The 21,634-nt window shown below is 38.6% G+C and overlaps 6 protein-coding genes across 6 annotated transcripts; 2 read left to right on the top strand and 4 right to left on the bottom strand.

The window, feature by feature from the left end:
- Positions 1-1,744: 1,744 nt before the first annotated feature.
- On the bottom strand, positions 1,745-2,684 carry MONOS_9640 (Protein disulfide-isomerase, active site divergent; the record flags this gene model as incomplete). The annotated part of the gene is made up of 6 exons (XM_067880158.1): positions 1,745-1,920; positions 1,993-2,149; positions 2,213-2,266; positions 2,323-2,415; positions 2,473-2,539; positions 2,590-2,684. 6 exons carry the CDS (start codon positions 2,682-2,684, stop codon positions 1,745-1,747), a joined length of 642 nt encoding a protein of 213 aa, XP_067727318.1.
- A 24-nt stretch (positions 2,685-2,708) lies between these two features.
- On the bottom strand, positions 2,709-5,570 carry MONOS_9639 (putative CCCH-type zinc finger-containing protein). The gene has a single exon (XM_067880156.1). The coding sequence runs from the start codon at positions 5,555-5,557 to the stop codon at positions 2,930-2,932; it is 2,628 nt and encodes an 875-aa protein (XP_067727317.1). The 5' UTR covers positions 5,558-5,570; the 3' UTR covers positions 2,709-2,929.
- Positions 5,571-5,577: 7 nt separating this feature from the next.
- Positions 5,578-6,850, top strand: MONOS_9638 (putative Ran-interacting Mog1 protein). Its single transcript, XM_067880155.1, has 4 exons — positions 5,578-5,706; positions 5,779-5,821; positions 5,875-6,024; positions 6,091-6,850. The coding sequence occupies exons 1-4, from the start codon at positions 5,613-5,615 to the stop codon at positions 6,728-6,730; spliced, it is 927 nt and encodes a 308-aa protein (XP_067727316.1). The 5' UTR covers positions 5,578-5,612; the 3' UTR covers positions 6,731-6,850.
- Positions 6,851-6,910: 60 nt separating this feature from the next.
- Positions 6,911-8,605, top strand: MONOS_9637 (uncharacterized protein). Its single transcript, XM_067880154.1, has 3 exons — positions 6,911-6,972; positions 7,036-7,152; positions 7,214-8,605. The coding sequence occupies exons 1-3, from the start codon at positions 6,930-6,932 to the stop codon at positions 8,311-8,313; spliced, it is 1,260 nt and encodes a 419-aa protein (XP_067727315.1). The 5' UTR covers positions 6,911-6,929; the 3' UTR covers positions 8,314-8,605.
- A 24-nt stretch (positions 8,606-8,629) lies between these two features.
- On the bottom strand, positions 8,630-11,870 carry MONOS_9636 (dynein intermediate chain IC70; the record flags this gene model as incomplete). Its single annotated transcript, XM_067880153.1, has 8 exons — positions 8,630-9,620; positions 9,808-10,249; positions 10,419-10,678; positions 10,859-10,952; positions 11,019-11,184; positions 11,262-11,428; positions 11,491-11,744; positions 11,828-11,870. 8 exons carry the CDS (start codon positions 11,868-11,870, stop codon positions 8,977-8,979), a joined length of 2,070 nt encoding a protein of 689 aa, XP_067727314.1. The 3' UTR covers positions 8,630-8,976.
- Positions 11,871-12,876: 1,006 nt separating this feature from the next.
- On the bottom strand, positions 12,877-21,562 carry MONOS_9635 (uncharacterized protein; the record flags this gene model as incomplete). Its single annotated transcript, XM_067880152.1, has 3 exons — positions 21,301-21,562; positions 21,115-21,237; positions 12,877-21,033 (listed from the first exon to the last, which is right to left on the bottom strand). Exons 1-3 carry the CDS (start codon positions 21,547-21,549, stop codon positions 12,877-12,879), a joined length of 8,529 nt encoding a protein of 2,842 aa, XP_067727313.1. The 5' UTR covers positions 21,550-21,562.
- Positions 21,563-21,634: the final 72 nt, after the last annotated feature.

Genomic DNA, 21,634 nt, shown 5'->3' with positions numbered 1-21,634 from the left:
CAGAGATAAAACAATCCCCGGGTTAGAATGGCCCCCTTATTCTCCAGATTCAAATATCATCGAAAATGTGTGGAGCATTTTATCAAGGAAAGTTTTCAATGATGGAAAACCAAAGAAAGATGCGAATGAGCTGAAACAATCAATTTTGACTGCCTGTAATGAACTTGAAATGGATATAAACTATTAACTCGTTCATTCGATGTTCAAACTCCTCAAATCAGTTATTTTGAATAAAGGAGGATCGATCAACTACTGATAAATTTTAATTATGCCATTGGTTTAAATGTGAGGAATTTAACTTTTTTTTTGAACATCCGGATTATAAAATTTTGACAAATGGGGGAAAATACGTGCTTCCAAGCTTTGTTTTTGCACAAAGAAAGAAATAATTGTTTGACTTAAATTTTTTTTAACTAAATCATATTGCGAAACAAATTTGATTTTCATATCAAAAAAAAGTGTCACTGATATCATAACATTATGTTTTGTAACCTCACACGAATTTCAAAAAACGGTCCATTTTCATTCGTATTTTTTGATCACAAAAAGTCAATATAAAGCTCAAAAATTTTTAAATGAAAGAGCTTGAAAAAACATATTTTGCCCAAAATGATATTTTCCATTAACAGGATAATTGTTCATTTTTAATTGTTTTTGAAAAAAGAAGAGAAAATTATCTCAATCACAATGCATTTTCATGTTTGATAATAACAATAACTGTATGTTATTTGACTCTTTCAAAACTGTTGGTTCATATTTTCAAATTAAAAAAGTGGATCAGTTATTTTTGATGGTCAGTTAAATTTTCAACATGAAGGAAATTGTTTGAAAATTCAAATTTCTTCAAAAAAAAAATTCGAAAAAATTTTTTATTTTTTTTATTTGATAAATAAACACAATATAGAGAATAATTAATCTTTTATTTACCAATAACCTTGATTTTTGTTACGATTGCAGTCTATTGTGCATTTTATAACAGAGTTATTTGAACTATTAAAAATTTTTTTAACAATTATTTTTCACAAGAAAGTTAAGTTGTAAAAATTATCTTTGACATTTTTGGTGATTATTTTCGAAATTATTTCTTTTTTAGGAGTGTTGTTTTTTTAAAAGATTATTTGTTTTTGGAAAGAAAATTCGAATTCGAAAGAGAAAAAAATATGATAATTGTCTTTCATTTACAAATGTTTCAAACGAATTTTTGATAATAAGGCTTTTGTTTGTCATTTCTCTTTTCAATGTTCATTTGTTAATATTTGTGAGAAATGTTCGAACAGAAAATTTTGTACGAAAAACATGATTTCAAAAAAAAAAAATTCTGAGAAAAACAAATTCTAAAATCACGTTTCAATAATAAATATGAATTAAACAATCAATAATTTAGCAAAATATAATAGTTGATTTTTTAAATTTTTTTCTGTGTTAATTTGTCAGAGTAACTTTTGTATTAACTAATTTTCCATGAAGTTTTTTTCATATTTTCTAAATCAGATTCTTTCTATAAATAATTACCAATCAATAAAAAATAAACACATTTCCTATTCATTAAGTGAATTTTGAGGCGCTTATCTTCATAATTCATTTTTTGTATTGGAAACGCAGGAATGGCTTGTGCTTAGAAAATAAGACTCAATAAAATATTTTTGGTTAAACCCAATTATCAAACAAAATCAGCAAATAAAATCATAATCTACATGTTTTTGATATTATTAACATTATTATTTACTCCATGAAATTAAAAAATTCATCCAAAAATATCATCGTCATCTTCTTCTTGCATGATTTTTTCTCTCATTTTTTGAATTTCAGATTGCTTTGATGAAAGCGTTGTTGAATGAAGTGAAGAGCCAAGTGTTTTGCTTGATGTATCTTTTGGAGCGGTAGCTGCTTCGACTGCGCTTTCATCTAAGACAATCATTCCTTAAAAAAATAATTTTAATCATTAAAATGTTTTCATATTTCTTTTAATAAAAATTGAAATAAACATCAAACCTTCTTTTTCCATCTTTTCTTCAATAAGTATAGTCGGAAAATCGTCCTTATTTCCAAACTCTTCAAACCCAACGCAACGTCCTGTGTTAATGCCATTTTTAAAGAAAAGCATAACCGGTAAAATACGAATTTTCAGTTTTGTAACTAAAAACGGACACTGAAAAACGAATCGATATTCATCAAAATTGCAGGCTTTCAATAAAAGATAATTGAAACAAACCTTTTCAACGTCCATTTTCAAAAAAGTTATTGCAGGATATTTTGCAGCCAATTTCTATATTAAATAGAAAACAATTATAAATCAATTACAACAAAAAATAAAATGCAAACAGTTAAATGATCGTGTAAAATAGAACATCTTGAAAATTGATGATGATAAAAGCTTGCAATTACCCATTTTTTAGACGTGACAATTGGGAAAAACTGTTCGTATGAAAATAACAATATTTCTTCAAATAAATAAAATCATTATTTGCAAACCTCTGATTCAAGAATATCTTTGAGAACACCACCCCCTTCAGCAAGTGCACGCAAGTTTTCTTCCCGTCTACAAAAAGAAAACATCAAAAAAAAAATATTCTTCAAAATAAAGCAAACTTCTTTTTTAAGAATTCCAATCTTCGTTGCCTAATTGAAAGCAATTCATCATCTATTACTCCAGCTCCTTCTTTAAAATCCGAAGAATCGGCCATTAATATATTTTTTCAAAATATAAATTCAAGTTACTGTTTTATAAATATTAAATTGGTTAAGTGATCAAAAAAGAAATATTTGAAAATAAAAACAAAAGAAAAAATTGTAAGGATATTTTGTAAAACCAATTTCTTATCCATGAAGCAAGAGTCTAAATCGCATGCATACATTATCTTTTTTAGCAGTAATTGAATATATTTTTTTTTTATAACAAAATAAAACATATTTCATAAATAAAAACGAATTAGTATGAATTTGATCTATGCTTTGGGGCAAATTGAAACCCTTCACTGGTTTTGCCCAAAAGCATTTCGGACAATTTAATCCAATCGCTTGCCCTATCGGAAGCCATCAACGTTTCCAGCTCATCGCGGCCTTTGTATCTTGGGTATCTCACATTTAATATTTGCCTCTCTTCTTTTCCTTTGCCTTTGCCATCGTCACTCGCCTCTCTCCTGTCAATGATTCCACAAGGCACATAGCGGAACAAGAACGAGAGCCACTCCAGCAGAAAGCTCCGTGTTAGCTCAACACCCTGGCTGTCAGCACCCCAGTGCATCATCCCTTCATCCACAAAGTGCTTCAGAAGCCCAAACCGCTCAGAAGAGCTGATGTCGATGTCCCTCTTTTCTTTGATTTCTTTGAACAGCCACGGCTTTATGAGCGCACCCCGCCCAATCACCACACTGTCCACAAACCCCAACCGGTGGCGGATGGCTCGTGTTGCTCGCAAATCGCCTTCTTTCTCATCCATCTCTTCTCTCGCCTCTCTCACTCGTTCACTTTCATTCCTGTCTCTCTTCTCTTCTCCTTTATCCATCTCCGTTACTTCAGCTTCCATCATCTTCTCTCTCTCCTGCTCCACCTTCTCCACATCTTCTGGCTCCTCTCCCCACGCCTTCACCACGTCCTTCCACCCAAAAACATCTCCGTTCCCAAACACACTCACACGCCCTGCTGCTGCCCTGGCACACTCGCCAATGTAGCTCCAATCGCTTGTCTTTGTGTACCGCTGCTCTTTCGTCCTGCCATGAATCACCCCGCCGTCCATCCCCCAGTCAGCGAGAGAGCCAAACAGAGAGGAAGCAATCGCATGCTTCTCATCAACACCGATGCGCATCTTCACAATCATCGGCTGGTGGAATGATAGGATGTCTGTGAAATGAGAATAAGACGAGTCGAAGAAGGATGAGAAGGTTGATGTTAGTGACTGAGAATCTCCTGATGAAGAAGCAGAAGCAGAAGCAGAAGACGAAGCAAAGTTTTGACGAGAAGCAAAGCCCAGTGAGAAAATTGGTATTTTTGAGAGAAGGGACTGATTCGTAAGGTATGCAGTGAGTGACATTGTCTGTGCAACTATTGCCATTTTTGTGGGTCTTGCCATCAGCCCGCAGCAGAGTCCCTTGTGGCAGAACTGATCCACAGGGCACCCACAGTTCAGGTCAAAGAAGTCGATTCCTCCGCCCCTTCCATTTCTCCGATTCTCCGTCGCATCCCGTTGTATTTCCTTCTCTTTCCTTCCGTCCTCTCCCTTTCCTCCGCCTTCCAAAAACCCTGCTGAAGTCGATGTCTCTTCTAGACACTCCTTGTTCAGCAGCTCCACACACCGCGCCACCTGGTCGATGTGATTAGCCGCAATCTGCACGCCAAAGCGCCCTTCGCTCGGATGGCGGTGCAGCAGCGACAGCTCTGAGTTCGTTGCCTTCAGCACCTGCGCTGCCACCACCATCTCTGAGCACGTCATGTCGCACCCGAGCTCTTTGCACACTGAGCGGAAGGGCAGGTTCCCCAGCGTCGTCAGAGGCGCCAGATACAGCTGGTGGTCCAGAGAGAACGACGGGCGAGTCAGCTGATGCAGAAGGGATGGCTGGGTGTAGTCAAAGTGCGGCAGCGGATCGGGTTCTATGATTGCACCAACATGCGACGATGCAACAGGAGCAGAGCTGCTGTCTTCGCGGAGCCTTTTCGATTCAATGGCTGTTTCTTTCAAGTCAGAACCATCCGCTTTGTCGATTTCAACATCTTTTTCATCATTCATCTTTTCATCCTCCCCTTCATTTTCTTTGTCTGATTGATGCGATTTTTCGATTTCATTCGTTGATAACAATCTTTTTGGCGATTTCTTTTGTTCAGATTCAATATCCATTTTTTCAGTTTCCTCTTTTCTTTCGGAATCTTCTTTGTTTGCATTTTCTTTTTGTATAATCGCTTGCTCTTTGTTCTGAATTCTTGAATTGTCCTGATTCTTTTCCGCTCTTAATGCTTCTTGTCGTTTTGTCATTGGAGGAATAATCACTTGCTTTGATATAGGAAAATCATATTTAAAACGATGAAGCGCATCAACAGTCTTTGCACTGAGTGTGTTCATTTCTGCTGGTGGAAATGGAAGATCTTTATCCAAAAATTCAATTTTTAACTCAGAATTACTTTCAATCTTCTGATTTTCAGAAGGAAATGTCGGATTACTTTGAGATAAATCGCTCTGTTGCTCTTCAGAATCTTTTTTATCTAAGTGTGTAATACGTACGTGCGAATCTGAAAGGACGCAACGAACTCCAAAAGGACATCGACAGCCTTTTTCAGAAAAAACGCATTGTTTTCTGTCACCAGAAAATGTTTGCTTTTGTTTCAAAAATGAAACAATATCATGCGAAAATCTACACGTTGGATTTTCACATTTTTCTCCAATAGCTATTCTTGAGCACAATTTTATTGCATTTGTCTGTTTCCTGATTCTGTCCATTTTCAATTGCTGCCGTTTCTCTTTTTGACTTTTTTCTTGCGTATTTGTAATGACTTGCTTGGGAACATCATCATCAGGCAATAAATACTCAGGAAGAATGCACAGTTTAATTTCTTTATTATTTGCCATTCTAAAATATACTGATGGGTACTGTTTGATCAAAAACTTTTTGTTGATCATTATTATGGAATTTGCAAAAAGAGAGTTATTTGGGGGAGCAATTTTGTGCGAACTACCTAAAACATGGGTTGATGCTTCTTTAGGACGACCTATACCAGGTATTTCATCATTCTACCAATCCAACCACTTCATTCTTTATAATTATTCAATTCTTCCATTTTAATCTTCAGATAATCAAGAAATATATCTTCATCCAACGAACCAATTGAAGCAGTTTGACAGATATTTTTTCTTCACTACTTTGCAAGCTATTTAATTATCATTAGCTTTGTTGTTGATATCCTTGAAGCAGTTCCAATTGCGGATAAAGACGCAATTTCATTCCATTACAAAGATCTTAGCGATGCTAATCAAGCTGAAAACATTGTAATACATTATAATGCAGAGCTTGATCATTCATATTGCCCGAGACTCGAGTTTGAATCGAAAATCACATTATTTCATTTTTGTTGAATAATTTTCATTGCAATTTGTTTTTAAAGCACCGACACTTACACTTCTTTGCTTATTGCGAATGCTACAATGGGCCGTCACAAGGATAGAGATGTTATCAATTGTCACATTCTTATCCGTCTTCCAAAAGTTGCCACCGATATACTTATCTCATTAAATAATACACTTCCAACCCCAGCACCTCCAGTTCCTCCAAAGGCTTCGGAGAGCGATTTGAAAAAGGAAGGCTGCGAACAAAAATCAGCTCAAATGCATCCAGGGCATATGATTGGAGGAAAATCAATTACAGAAAACAAGTCTTATTTTGGTGTTTTTGAAGAAAGCAGAACAACTAACATTCCAAAATTTTTGAATCCCACAGCTTCAGAAAGCAAAGAGAAGCAATCTGACAAAGCTTCATCATCGTCAACCGCTTCTTCAACCTCGCCTGTTCAGGAACAACAACAATCAAGTTCTGAGAAAAAAAAAGAAGAAGAAAAAACTCAACCTGAAGAAGAAAAGAAATCAGAATCAAAGGAAACAGATGAATGTGCATCAGAAGACCCATCGAAACAACATTACCAAACTGTGGAAGACGAAATTTTTAATGAAGAATATTCTTCAATCATAAGGCATATACTTTCATCTTTTCAAATTGTTGACATGTCTCTTTTCCAGCCTGATTCATAAATATTTCAAGTTTTCTTCTTCTTTGTTGAAAAAAATATCAATTTGTATTTTTGATTTTTCAATAAATCATCTCAATTATATATTTGTTTCGCTGTAATATATCAATGAATTTTGCAAAAATTTTTTATTTGAAGTTTATTAATAATTCAAATAATGGGCTAAAATAATACGTTTAAGGTTAGATCACACTCGTGAATAGATGACTAATACTCCTGCAAAGGCAGATGTTACAGTGATAGATGGTTGGAATTTTCATCAATGATTCATTTTTTATTGTTTTAAATTTTTATTTAATTTCGATAAAGCCCTTCAAGATGCAATGAAAACTGATGTAAAGAAAGATAGCATTTCTGTGGAAAATCAAGCTAAAACAGAGCAAACGCATCTTCCACAGCAAAAACCAAAGAGAGTGCCCCCAATAGGTTTTTCTATATTAAGAAATCATTTTGTACAATTAATTTTTGTCATATCTTTTAATTTCAGCGCCACCTTCAATCCCTGATGAACTATTTATTCCACAAACTCGAACGAGCAGATCTCAATCTATGATGGTTCGACCAGGACAAGGAGGATTTATGTATGGTTCTGCTTTTCATGTTCCTGGACAGCGAGATGGGATCCAAGTTCCATTTGATCCAAAAGCAGAATTTCTTCGTGCCACTTCATCAGCTGCAGCTAATTTACCACGTTCTTCTCTTCAAATGGAAGAATCTTCGACAATTCTTCATCCATCTAAGTTTAGACAAATTGTGCCAATTGATTTAAAAGGTGCAAGCGGTTATGATTCTCGTGGAAGGCAACGAAGGAACACAATCAGTGGAACACAGAGGGTACCTAGCGGATATCGTGAAGTTTTGATGGCAAAAGTGTTGGAAGATAAAAAACAGAAAGAAAAACAACTCGCCAAAGCTAAAGGCGAGCAATCAACTGATCAGAAAAGCGAAGAAGAAAAGAAAAACGAACAAAGTTCTTTGCCACGTCTTGTTCCTTCACTTCTTTCTGGCGGCGATTCACCTCATCCAACTGCACCAAGCGTTAAACGAGGAAGAGCTTCAGGAAATAAAGGAGACAAAAAGAAAGCAGCAGAAGGAGGAAAGAATGAAGGAGAATCTGCTGAAGCGAACAAAGAAGGACAGGAAGGAAAAGAAAAGAAAGAAGGCGATGCTACGAGTGAGAGCGGATCATCTGCAGCTGATGAAGATAGCGAAGGAGAAGGAGATTCAGAGCCAGAAGAGGAAGTTCCAATGCCAGCACCATCTCCATCAATCACATCCACTGAGAATATTAAAATATTTGGTCTGTCATTTGAAGGTGGGTTGATTGACTTTGTAGATCATCCTCCAAATCCCGACGACGAAGTGCTCGACGACGAGCTGAATGCAGCGCCAACTTCATCTTCGACAGCATCATCATCATCATCCACATCTTCTGAACAGTCATCATCTTGCACGCCCTCTTCCTCTGACTCTTCTGACTCATCTGACACGTCCGAACAACCCGTATTGCCGTCACAGTCACCACCACCCATTTCAGCCGAGCCGGCTGCTGACAAAACCTCAGCTGCTTCTGACTCGCAGTCGTAGCAATGCATCTTCTAATGTCTTTTTACACATATCTTAGTTTTAATTTTTTTTCTTATAACTTAGCTTTTTATTTGTCACTTTTTTGAAATTTATGTAATTTTATTAAAAAGAAAAAACAGTAATCTCTTCCTTATTTTATCATCCACGAGTCTGTTTTGCTCTTCTGTTATCACAATTCCATTTCCCCAGCTTTCATCTCGTTAATGTGAGTGATTTCACTTTCATTCACCTCTTTTTTAGCTTCATTTTAACAAATTCTGTAAACATATCAGAAAAATGTTAATGAGCTCTGTCTTCTTTTTCTTTTTAACTTTGTATTTATTTTTCAATAATATCAGAAATAATTTTAAAAACGCGTATGAAAAATGCCTTCCTCATTCCCTTGAAACATATCAAAAAATTCAATTTGTAAAGATGCATTTGAAATGAGACATTGAGAGGTGTTAAAACAAGATATGCACAAAATGAAGAAAATTTCATGTCTTCTTTTCGACAAAGAGAAGAAACATAAATAAAAAAATAAAAATGAAAAAAAAATTCTTTCTAAAAATAAAACAGCATCTCAATCCAACAAGAATGAATTGAATGAAATGAATGATGAAATGAGCCCCACTCCCCTCTTCTCTCCTTCACTCCTTCACTCCTTCACTCCTTCACTCCTTCTCATCCTGTGCGTTCTTCATCCTCTGAAATTGTGAAGTCCCCCTGCGACAGAAAGCTTTCGTCGTCTGAGTCTTCCTCTTCTTCAGCCATCGCCTCTTCCATCTTCGCAAAGAAGTCCTTTTCAATCGCTGCAATCTCTTCTTCATTCACTCGATACGCCGCAAACGCATCGGGGCCATAGACAGAGGTTGAGGGCCATTGGGAGAAAGAAGAAGAAGAAGAAGATGATGATGATGATGAGGATGAGGAAGAGGAGGAAGAAGAGGAAATAGGAAAACCAGAAATGCCTTCAATTCCAGGAGTCACATTGGAGTAAGGAATGACAGCAGGGACGCCAGTAAACAGAGCATCACTTGCTGAAGAAGTGGAACCAGGTGAAGAAGAAGAAGACGATGAAGAGGAGGAGGAAGTTGATGAAGAAGTGGAAGAAGAAGAAGAAGAAGAAGAAGATGCGCTTGTAGCAGAATCAAAAGCGACAGACGATTGGAACAGCTTCGCCTGCCGCTCGCCATTTGCCAGGATTTCTCTGAGTTTTGGGGCGATGTCCTTTTCTCTCTGCACTTCTCTCTCGAGTGACTCCACAAGCTCAGCTTTCTCGTTTGCCTTGGGAATGCACAGAGAGTCGGACAGTTCGTGGATGTAGACTGGAATAAGAGGGAATAAAGGAGAAGGACGAAGAAAGAGAAATGTTTAAATGATACAGGTAATATTGAATGATTTTCAAAAAATAAAACCCCAATCAGTTCAATGAAAAAAATGAGTACAATAAACAATCACTTCTTTTTTTTTCATATTTTATTTCATTTCATTTCATTATCTTCAACAACATACCTGATCCATCAGTCGTCCCCGTGGCCATCCATCTCCCCGAGCTGTGCATTTCGAGCGTCACCAGCCCAAACGACACGCTCTCTGTGATCTGTGCAGTCAGCACCTTCTGCTGGGCAAGTACATCCCACACACCGACTGCCCCACTGGATGTACCGACCATCGCGAGTGAAGGGCGAGTCGGAGACCATCTGCCACACGTGACGAACTGCGAGTCGTAAGACGGAGTGAGGATGGGCGTGTGGTGCAGCCCCGACGCCCACACACGCGCAGCCACGTCGCCTGTGGAGAGGAAGAAGCGCGCGTCGGCTGGGTTGCGCTGGATGGAGTAGACAGGGCCGATGTGCCCGATGTACGGGTGTGAGAGACGCTCTGTAGTTGTCTTCGCTTTCCGGTTGCAGGAGACGATGAGACCTTGCTCGGTGCCAACGAGGAAGTTGGAGGGCTGTTGGAAAGAAGAAGAAGAAGAGGAAGAAGAAGAAGAAAGAGAATGAATATTGAAAACAATAATAAAAAGAAATACTTTTATTTATGGTAATTTAATTTGATTTCAAAAACTAAACAATACATTCTCTTTTCCTTCTTTCACATCTCAGTAACAATTTCACTCATACCCCAAAAGCCGGGTCGTAATCGACAGCAGTTGGCCCCAGCTTCTGCCCGTCGGTTGTGTTCAGCACTTCCATCGTGTCGATCGGCTCGGACACTTTCCGAATGTCCCACCACATCACCGCCGAGTCTGTTGAAAGAGAGACACATTCTGTCCCTGTCTTCGACTGCACCCACACCACTTGTGTGACAGGGTCGTGGTGACAGCGCTCGATCGGCGAGGACTCCAGAGGCGTGGTCTCCTTCTTGCGGAGATCCCAGAATGCTGATAGAAAAAGATGGGGTGAATGTGAAAGAGGCATCGAAAAAAAAAAAAGAGAGAGAGAGAGAGAGATAGATAGATAGATAGATAGAAAGAGAGAGAGAGAGGAAGATGATTAAATAAGACAATTTTTTGATGACAAAAATAAAACAATCAGAACAACAAATGACAAATAAATCAAACATATTAAGCCGTTGTAACAGCCACCCACAATGACATGTGAATCCTTTGGATTGAATGCCAAGCAACACAATAAAGATGCAGGTGTCATGGTATACTAAATGACGAATAAATATTGAGTAATAAATAAAAACAAATAATCTTCCTTTAAGAACAATCAAACCAGCGGAGTTGACAAATTCTGTAAATCCCAGACATAACTGCAGACTGGTGTATGGGGTGTAGATGTTTGCATTGGTAGTGATTCATATGACACAGCAACGATGTTTGGCTCATCAGGATGCCATGACGTTCCAGAAACCCACCTGGAAATTTTCGAATCTGGATCTCTGTTTAAATTAGTTAGTAATTGACAACAACAAAAAAATTTTTTTCGAAAAAATTTAGAGTAATTCATTAATAAAACCTAATCGAAGTTAACGCTTGCATTCGAGGAGTTTCAGCAGTATAATCACTTGTATAATCAGAAAAATATCTCTGATATATATCCAATGAAACGTTTTGAGCAAGGAATTTGGACATCTCTCTGGATTTAGAAAGTATTTGCCCAGTATAAGATTCATCTCTTTCAACCTTTTAAAAAAATAAAAATAATATTGATTATTCGGATGAAACATTGAAGATCCTATCAAAACTTTTCTTCTAAACATCGCAATGTGGTCAAGTTCATTTGGATCAATATCTTTTGGCCATCCTCCTTCCACATGATTCATGCCTGTGTGAACAAGAATTGATCTTTCAGTGTTTACATCATGCTCACTTAAATCAGGCTGGCATTGGACTCCAACATCTATTGTTGGAGGGGTTTGATATTTGGCCTTTTTCTTTGGATCAGGTTTCGATTCGAAAAGAAGAAATGGCCCACTTTCAGAAAAATGGCAAGGACGGCCTTGAATTATTTATTTAACATTATGCAAATTATAATCAATAGAGAATTAAAAATTTTTTAAGAAAGATTATTTGTTGTTATACCGAATTCCTTTCGCTTTCGAAAATATTGAAAAAAAACATTCATGAAAAAACACGACACGCAATTATGTATGTGATCGATAACGCAAGTTGTCTTTGCGAGTGCAAGACGATACGAACAAAACAAAACCGGAGAAATCAAAATGCAACGAAGCGTGAAAAAAGCGATTTAGCAGGAATAACCTGCTTAAAACACGAAAGACTTACAAAAAACTAATGAATTGGTTTACAGAATTTAGATATGTTAAAATTACTACGATTGCAAACGCACAAACTATACGCAACAAAGAGAAATATATCATGCATGCATAATGAAGTTCTTATGGAAACATATATACACGCAAATAAATAGTGGATGCATTGCATCAGAATAACAAACATAAAACTATTTGATGTGCAGATGGATAGCATAATGTATAAACCAACAAAATAAAACTTGTAAAGAACATCAACAAAAATAACCATAAAACAGCAACAACAAATTTTAATTTTTAAGAAAGAAAGAAAGAAAGAAAGAGAAAGAAAGAAAGAGAAAGAAAGAAAGAAAGAAAGAAGAAAGGAAAAGAGTAAAGACTTAACATTAATAAATTAGAAACGAAGTTAAACTAAATTTCAAAAGAAAGAGAATAAAATCAATTTAAAATTATTATCAAAAACAGAAATCTTTACATAATATTTTCGAAATAAAAATCACAATGTATCAAAAATAAACAAAAAAAAAAAAAACACAAAAGGATAAATAACTACGAATAAAACTTCACATAAAATAAATAAAAAATACCTTTAATTTTATAAAAATAAAATAAAATAAAAAATTAACTAAAAAAATCAATAAATACTTGAATTCGAAAAAAACAAGATTGAACATTCAGATAACACTCCAAATACAAAATTAAGAAGAAATAAAAAAAAAAAAAAATAATTTTTAATAACCTTATTGAAATAACTTCAATATACCAAAATAAAAATTCAAAAAATAAAAGAATAAAATGAAAATTAAAAATAAAAAATAAAAAAGAAAAAAGAAAAAAGAAAAATAAAGAAAAATAATTCTAAATTTGTTGTTGTCTCTTTTTGGAAGGAAACCAAGGAGCAGCATTGACACTGAGATGGGTGTGCGTCTGCTTAGAAGACGAGGTATTAGAAGAGATATAATCAGTTGAATTAGAATTGGATGGAGAAGGAGAAGGAGAGGAGGAAGGAGAGGAGGAAGAAGAAGGAGATGGGCCATGAATAAGAGGAGGAGCAGGAGGAAGAGGAATCGAAAGAGGGAAGGAAATATCTTGTTGCTTAGCAATGGTAGAAGAAGATGATGATGAAGAAATTGAAGAAGAAGAGGAAGATAAAGAAGAAGAAGAAGAATTTGAATCAGAATGAGGAAGAGGAGAAGATTGTTTGGTTGTTTCAGAGTTGTCAGATGAGAAATGAGAAGAGAAAGGCTGAAAAGACTGAACAATGTGATTGCGAATGGCAGTCACTTTTGGCTGGACAGAAGAGAAGAGAGAGAAAGAAGAAGAATTAGAGGAAGAAGAGGAAGAGGAAGAGGAAGAATTAGAAGAAGAAGAAGAGGAAGAAGAAGAAGAAGAATGATTTTGCATAGGAGCAGCATCGACGACAGCAGAAATGCCACAAAATGGGCTTTTCTTCTTCTCCTTTTGAGGAGTCTTCTCTTTCATCTGCATCTGATGGAGAGAAAGAGAAGAAGAAGAAGATGATGATGTTGATGAAGGAGAGGAAGAGGGAGAAGAGGGAGAAGAGGAAGAAGGAGAAGAAGGAGAAGGAGAAGGAGAAGGAGAGGAGGAGGAAGATGAAGATGATGATGAATTGTTAATCTTCATTCTCCATCCAAAACTCTCTTCGTGCTGAGTGAAATAGAGCGAAGGATCAATTTGTGCTCGTTTTGGTATCTGCAGTTGGATCATCTGCTTATTCTGCTGTTTATTCTGCTGTTTATTTTGATTATTCTGTTGATTCAGTTGATTTAGATGATTAAACGGATTATATTTCTGTTGGCTAAATTGCTGATTGTACTGATATTGTTGTGGATGAATGTGAAGAGAATACTTTTGACTCTCAAAAGAAGGGTTGATTGAAGAAGAAGAAGAAGAGGTGGAAGAAGAGGTGGAAGAAGAAGAAGAAACACTCGATTTTTGAGGATTGAATGCTCGTTGAAGAGGAGGGAAGGCAGAATAAGAGCGAGGGAGAGGGAGAAAAGAAGGTGTTGGAGAGGAGGAGGAGGAAGAAGAATCAGGGGAAGATGGAGAAGATGGAGAACAAGGAGGAGAAGAAATAACATAATCATCGTTGTCTTCATCATCCTCTTCTTCTTCCTCTTCTTCTTCTTCTTCCTCCTCCTCCTCTTCATCATCACTTTCTTCATCTTCATCTTCCTCATAATCAGAAGAAGCAGAAGAGGAAGAAGAAGATGAAGGAGAGAAAGAGGAAGGGACAGCAACAGTAAAAGCATCGCTATCAGAAATATCAGAAGGAGGAAGAGAAGAAGGAAGTTGAGGAGTTGAGGTGGAAGAAGGAGAAGAAGGAAGAGGAGAAGAAGGAGGAGAAAAAGAAGGGGAAGAAGGAGAGGAGGAAGAGGAAAGAGAAGAAATATCAGAAGAAAATGAAGATGGCTCATGTTTTTGTTGCATTTGGCTGTTTTGAGGAATAAATTGAGTGTTGGAAGTAGGTTTGGATTGAGATAGAGAATGAGGAAGAGGATGAAATGAGCTACTTGTAATAGAAGAGGAAGAGGAAGAGGAAGAGGAAGAGGAAGAAGAAGCATTCCCATTAGCATTAGCAATGTTGCTATCATTCACAAACAAAAGTGATTCATCATCATCTTCCTTCTCAAAATAGCTGCTTTGAGAAGAAGTTTCAAAATCATCAGAATCATCAGAAATGCTGTCTTTTCTGTCAGATGGATGAGAAGAGGCATAAGAAGCATGCAGTGGCTGGACAAACATCGGGAACTTAGTTTCATTCAGAAAGAGAGAAGAATTATGTTCGCTGGAGATGACGGGAGAAGAATGAGTGCTTTCTGGAAGGAGAAGATGAAGAAGATGGGGTTGGTTGGGGGAATGGGATGGTGGAGAAGAAGAAACGGAAGAGGAAGAAACGGCAGAGGAGGAGGAAGAAATAGAAGAAATAGAAGAAGAAGAAGAAGAGGAAGAAGATGACGAATGAGAGACTAACACAAATGAAGAACTAGCTGATTCATCTTCTTCTGCTTTGAGAATTGGATGCGTTTTGTTGAGTTCTTCACCAAATTGAACATCATCATCATCTTCTTCTCCTTCTCCATCTCCTTCTTCAATTTCAATTCCCTCTTCATATTCTTCGTCATATTCTTCTGCTTCTTCTTCATCTTCATATTCGTCTTCTTCTCCATCTTCTTCCCCTGCTTTCTTCCTTTCTTCTCTCTCTCTCTTTCTCTCCTCTTCCAACTTCTCCAACCTCCTCTTCTCTTCCTCTTCCTCTTCCTTCCTCTTCTTCTCTCTCTCCTTCTCTTTCCTCTTCGCATCCAACTCCATCAGCTTCATCGTCTCTGCCAGCGATTGTGGCTCTGCATATATCCTTCTCTGCTTGCTGCTGATTGGATGATGGCGAAGATGAAGACCATTGCGATGATGATGAAGACGACGATGAGGATGATGATGATGATGACGAGAAAGAGGAAGAGGAAGAAGGGTGTTATGATTATGCTGATCATCTTGTTCATCATTCTTTTCATTATCATGTTCACGTTTATAATGTTGTTGATGACGATGGCTATGAATGTGCTGATGAGGAAGATGAGAAGAGTGTGAGTGAAACACACTGCTTTCATCACAACTGCTGCTTTCACTTCTACTTCCACTTCTACTCGAACTTCTGCTTCTACTTTCACTTGTGCTAACACTTATGCTTCTACTATTGCTATGATGTTTAGATTGATGCTGATGCTTAAACTTATACTGCTGATCTTTTTGATTCTTATGAACAGACATACTGCTGGTTTGACTGGAATTGCGTGATTGAATGGAATCAACAGGATGCTTTGTATTTGATGAATTATGTGAATTATGTGAAGAAAGAGAAACACGAGAAGAAGAAGAGCCAACAGAACTGTTCAGATTCATTCTATCCTTCTTGTCACTCAAAGACAAAGCAATACGTGATGCTTTTCCTTCTCTTCCTTCTTCTTCTTCTCTTCCTTCTTCTCCTATCTGATGTTGTTTCCCTGTTTGATTGTCTTCATCATTTGTTCTGGTGTGTCTATGACAATGCACATGATAATGTGCGTGCTGATTCTTCATCTGCGTCAGCTGTGTCTGTTCTGATTCAACAGATTTCCCATTGACATCCGAATTCTTCTTGCTCCTCCCATTCATTGTAATGTATTTGTGTGTTTCTCCTTTGTTCTCTTTCTCTTTCTCTTTCTCCTCTCCACTCACAGGAACATGAGAATATGCCCCAACCATCTTTGTGTCTCTCTTATCTTCTGTGAATGTGATGTTCTTATCCTTCTCCATCTTCCCTTTCACCTCATTGATTGGTGACCTCTGCTTCTTTGCAGATTTAACAGTCTCATTTTGTGTGCTGATTATATTCTGTTCATTGTTCATTGAATGTGGTGATTGAGAAAGGCAGATTGAGTGTGCGCTTGAATGAGACAAGGAATGAGTCAATGAATGAGCAGGGGAGTACAAAGGCGAATGAGCAGCTGAATTGACAGAGGAATGAGACAGAGAGTGAGAAAGAGAGTATGTTGGCGACTGTGCTTGTGAATGGCCACTTAAAGGTGCATTCAACAAGGAGCTGTGCCGAGAACTGCTGTGTGATGTGTGCTGGCTTCTGCTGCTGACACTCTTTTGGTCTTCATTGCATGGAGGATGATGAGGATGATGATGAGGATGAAGAAGAGGACGATGAAGATGATGAAGATGGCGTCGATGATGAGGATAATGATGAATGTATTGCCCATTCCTTCTGTGTGCATTTCTGTGCTTACGCATTCGAATGTGTTTATGTTGCTGCCTCTCCAACGTGTCATGCAAAATCGCATCTCTTTTCCTCCTCATTGCCTCGTCTGCCTCCAACTTCCGCATTCTTTCTTCCTTCGAGTCAAGATAATTGTACTGTGATGACGTTATTATCTGCCCATCTTTCTCATTCATGATGCTTTTGTCCATCGAAGGCGAGAGTTCAATTGAAGCCAAACTGAACTGAGAGGAAGAGGAAGAGGAGGAAGAGGAAGATGGAGAAGATGATGGAGAAGAGGAGGAAGGAGAAGAAGGAGAAGAAGAAGCATTGCTTTCTTCAGACAGTTCAGAAGCTGACTCATCGAGTGAATATTCAGCATACTCTTTGGAGAAGGAGGAGGAAGAGGAAGAAGAGGCAGATGAAGAGAAGACAGATGAAGGACGAGTGACTGAAGAAGAAGAAGAAGAAGAAGAAGAAGAAGAAGAAGAAGAAGAAGCAGAAGGAGGAAGAATAACAGGCTGAGGATGAAGATTCTGAAGTGCTTTTGATTGAGAAAGAGAAGCTAACATTTCTTCAGTCAACATTCCATCCACATTGCCAAGCAAAGAAGCAGTTGTGGCATCAATGAAAGATGGAACATTTGAAGAAGATGATGATGATGAAAGAGAAGAAGAAGAGGAAGAAGAAGATGGTGTTAATTCTTGGCCCAGTTGCATTTGAGACGATGAACAGAGAGTTGGCTTCAAAGCAGACTGAGCAGAAGGAGAAGAGGAAGGTGAGAAAGAAGAAGAAGAGGAAGAAGAGGAAGAAGAAGGCATTGAAGTGGAAGAATTAGCAGAAAAATTATCAGAAGAAGCAGAGGAAGAAGAAGAAGGAGAAGTAGAAATAACGACGGGTGACGTGATTCCCATGCAGAGGATGTGTTGTGGATGAAATGGAGAAAGAAGTTGATATTCTGATGGGAAGGCGAGTGAAGTGCCAGCGATACGAGAAAGAGACTGCAGATGCTGTGCGAGTGGATGAGAAGGGTGGAGGAAGGGGTAGGACGAGGGGAGGGAGGAAGGTTGAGTTGTTGAAGAGGCAGAGGCAGAGGAAGAAGAAGAGGAAGAAGGAAAGGAAGAGGAAGAGGAAGATGCAGAAGCAGATGAAGAAGAAGGTGTTGGATAAGGTTGATTTTGATAATAAAACTGTGCTTGTTGAAGAGAAGGATAGAAGTTTGCATAAACGTTTGAAGAGGTGTTGGGAAAGGCATTCGAAGAAGAAGCAGAGGAAGAAGCAGAAGAAGAGGAAGCAGATGAGTTTGTTTGTCCTCTTTCACCACTCCTTTCTGGAGGCAGATACTCCAACGACGATACAATCACATCTCCTCCACTTGCCATTTCTCCTCTTTCCCCTCTTTCTCCTCGTTCTCCTCGTTCTCCTTCTTTCTTCTCTGCCAGTTCTATTTCCTTCAGACTCTGCGACGTGTTTGTCTCTTTGTCGTCTCTTTCGCTGCTGTTGCAACGGGATGAGTCATCTGTAGATGGCACATCGTTCTCATTCACTCCTTTCATCTTGTCTGCTTCTGTCGGACTTTTCATTCTTTCATCTGTGTCTTCTTCTTCTTCTTCTTCAGCATCAACAATATCATCTTCATCTTCTGCATTGCCGGTGGCTCTTCTTCTTCCACCCATCATCCTCATTCTGCTGTTGGCCTCCATCTCCATCTGCGCCTCCAGCAGCATCGATGCCATCTCAGCCTCTTCGTCCCTCATCAGCTGCTCTTCCATCTGCTGCTCCAAAAGAGACTCAGGAGAGGACGCCATCAACGGCTCAAATGCTTCTTCTTCTTCTTCGTCTTCGTCGTCTTCTTCAAAATTGTCGTCCTCTTCATCTTCGTCTTCGTCTTCCCCTTCTGTGCCTTCTTCTCCTTCTCCTTCTTCTCTTTCTCTTTCTCCTTCTGCATCGTCTTCTGCTTCGATCTCTTCCTCCTCCATTTTGTCTATCTCCATCACTTCCTCTGCCATCGTCCTCATCACATGCTGCTCATCCATATCTGTTTGATCATACATCACATCTCCTCCCCTCTTCATCTCTTTTGTGATATTTTGAAGATAAATGTTGTTTTGTTCGTTCATTCCATTGCTTCCATTGCTTCCTTTTCCATTTGAGCTGATTGTCTCTTGTTGTATTGAATATTCTTTGAGTTGTGTGATGATCTGATTCAGCTGCAGTTGATTGTCAGCTGCATTCTTCTGTGTGCTAATCTCTTTTGTGGTGCCATTCACAACAGCAGCAGCGTTATTAGCATTATTTTCACCAGTCTGAACTGCAGCAGCATCAGAAGAAGTGGAAGAAGAAGAAGACTTTTGAGTCTGGCTTTTGCTTAAAGGATCGCCATTTCCTGTGCTTCCCAGTGCATTTTGTGTGTTTGTTGTTGAGCTGAGTTCATTTGCTGTCATTTCTCTGGCAGAAGTGCTGGATGACTGACATTCAATTGCTTTGTCATTGACACATTGTCCATCTGAATATGTCATCCCACTCCTGTTATTGCTCTCTTTTCTGTCTCTTCCTTCTTTCATCATTGCCATCTGTTGTTGTTGCTGCTGTTGTGATTGTTGTGACTGCTGTTGAATCGAATCCAAAGAGACAGCGACAGAAACAGGAGACGACTCCTCCGACGTCATCATCTGCTCTGTTGAGGACTCTGTGAAGTTGAGCGAGTGCGATCGGCAGTGTGATCCATCTGAAGTCGAGCTGAGAGAAGATGAAGAGCCCCGGCTGAGCGACAAAGGCGTGGTGCAATAGCCAGCCAGCCCCATCTTCCTCCGCTTTGCTTGTGCTCTTCGTATTTTTTCTCTCTCTCTCTCTCTCTCTTCTCTGTCTGCAATGGCTCTTTTGGACTTCGCTTTGAACTTCTGGCACTTCGTGTCCTTCCATTTCTTCTCTTCCAGCTGCGCAATCTCCTCCAAGCAATCCGCTTCGTACTGCTTCCCTTTCATCTCCTTCACATCGCGTTCTCCTGCTCTTCCTTCCATTCTTCTCTGCTCTCTCTCGCTCTTCGTTGTGCTGCCTTCACTCAAACCCCTCTCCTTTGAAGAGCGGCTGGGCTTGGCTGTGCCAGCAGTACTTGCACCAGAGTCAGCAGAAGCAACAGGCGGAAACTGATACGGAAGCATCTTCAGAGAACTGTCCTTCCCCAGTTTTGCGCCAAACACTCCGTTTTCTCCATTCTCTGTGAAGTATCCTTTGTCCAGCAGAGCATCAGATTGGGTCATCAGACGCTCAACATCACCCAGCTGGTACCGAAACTGGGTCTTTTTGGCTTCTTTCTTCTTCCTTTTCGCTTCTTTTGATTGTTTGTCTGTGCTTCGCTTTTTTCGTTTTTCTTTGTCTTTTGTTTTCTCTTTCTCTTTTTCTTTTACGACTCCTTTTTCTGTTTCTGCTTCTGTTGGTTTTTCTGTCGCCTTTTCATTTTCTGTAGAGCAAGTCATCACTTTCATGTTGACTTCATTTTGCATTCTTTTAATAAGCTGCAGTTTCTCCGGTGTGAGTGCGTGCTTGCAGTTTGCGGGAAACGGATTCAAAGAAAGCTTTTCTGAAGACATTTGGACAAATGCTTGTTGAGCATCATCGGCAGTTATTTTCTGAGGAGGAGGAGGCTGATTCGTTTGGGGCATAGTTGGCTTCACGAAAAGCTCGAAGAAGGTTTCTGTAGGGTCCTTTGAAGTGAAGTGAGGTGGTGCGGTTGATGGTGAGAGTGAGGGTGCGGTGGGGTGAAATGGGTTGAAGGGAAATGCTGAAATGTTGGTGGGGGTGAATGTGAAGGTGGAGGCTGCTGGGTTGATGGCAGCCTGCTGGTTGAATATCAAATACGATGCGGCTTGCTGCGTCTTCAGCTGCATCGACGCCAGCGACGGATCAACGTTGATCAATCCTTGGCTTTGGTCGATGAGGAATTGCTGCCTGGCAGCAAGCTGTTGGATGATGGCAGGGTGTATTTGAGGTGGGTATTTTTCGAGGTGAGGATGCACCATTGAAACAACCGTCGTCAGAATAGTTGTTTGGTCTGGCTTTTCGCTCGAATATGATAGCTGAAGGATGGCATCAAGAGGATAAATATCCCCCAAGCATATAACATCCGATTTGCGAAAAAATAAACTGAACCCTAACGTTATCATGATTTGGTACTCGTTATGAAAAATCCTTGAAGGTTCAAGCTTTGCAGCCCTCGCAATTGTTTTGGAATCTATTGGTGCATCAATAAGTCCCTTTGGTGCAAAATAATTTCCAGCAAAAATAACAAAAAAAAACAAAACGGTGAACTTTCTATAATTTAAATTTATTCAAACTTTCAGCGATAAAATTATACAAATAACAAGAATGTAGAATAGTTCTGATTCCGTTCGAATTTGCAAAAGATGACCAACAATTCTCGTATATCTTGTAAATGTCACAAGTGCAGTCAGAAATAACTATTTTAGCAAAATGAAATTATTAAATTATTTTTCAATTTTGAAAAAATACTTCATAAATACCTCCTCATCCAAACGAAAATATTCGTACATATTTGTTAAATGCATGAACATTGATGCTTCTCCGTCACTGACATATTTTGTGAAATATCTGGCAGTATTTTGAAGGATGATTGTTTTTCCATCTGTTGCAGAAGTACAAAGTGGGGCAATCTTTTGCGTATAGTGCTGGAAAAAATTGAAAGATGGAATTCGTATATCATCCGGTCCCGCACGAAATATGGACCTCAAGTCAAGCAGGACACTTGACATCGATCCAGTGAAAAAGATCGGAACTTCCATATGAAAATAAAAAAGGCAAATCATACGAGATAGAATCGAAAATAATAATCAAATA

This window comes from Monocercomonoides exilis (genome assembly GCF_001643675.1).
Source record: "Monocercomonoides exilis strain PA203 chromosome Unknown scaffold23-1346700, whole genome shotgun sequence".
Lineage (NCBI taxonomy): Eukaryota > Preaxostyla > Oxymonadida > Polymastigidae > Monocercomonoides > Monocercomonoides exilis.
This window is presented reverse-complemented; position numbering and strand designations above follow the sequence as displayed.

Coding starts and splice junctions, on each gene's coding strand:
- MONOS_9638 (XM_067880155.1), top strand. CDS start 5,613: ATGGAATTTGCAAAAAGAGAGTTATTTGGGGGAGCAATTTTGTGCGAA. Junction 5,707..5,778: donor TTTAGGACGACCTATACCAG/GTATTTCATCAT, acceptor TTTAATCTTCAG/ATAATCAAGAAATATATCTT. Junction 5,822..5,874: donor CCAACGAACCAATTGAAGCA/GTTTGACAGATA, acceptor AATTATCATTAG/CTTTGTTGTTGATATCCTTG.
- MONOS_9639 (XM_067880156.1), bottom strand. CDS start 5,557: ATGGCAAATAATAAAGAAATTAAACTGTGCATTCTTCCTGAGTATTTA.
- MONOS_9637 (XM_067880154.1), top strand. CDS start 6,930: ATGACTAATACTCCTGCAAAGGCAGATGTTACAGTGATAGATG. Junction 6,973..7,035: donor AGATGTTACAGTGATAGATG/GTTGGAATTTTC, acceptor ATTTCGATAAAG/CCCTTCAAGATGCAATGAAA. Junction 7,153..7,213: donor AAAGAGAGTGCCCCCAATAG/GTTTTTCTATAT, acceptor TTTTAATTTCAG/CGCCACCTTCAATCCCTGAT.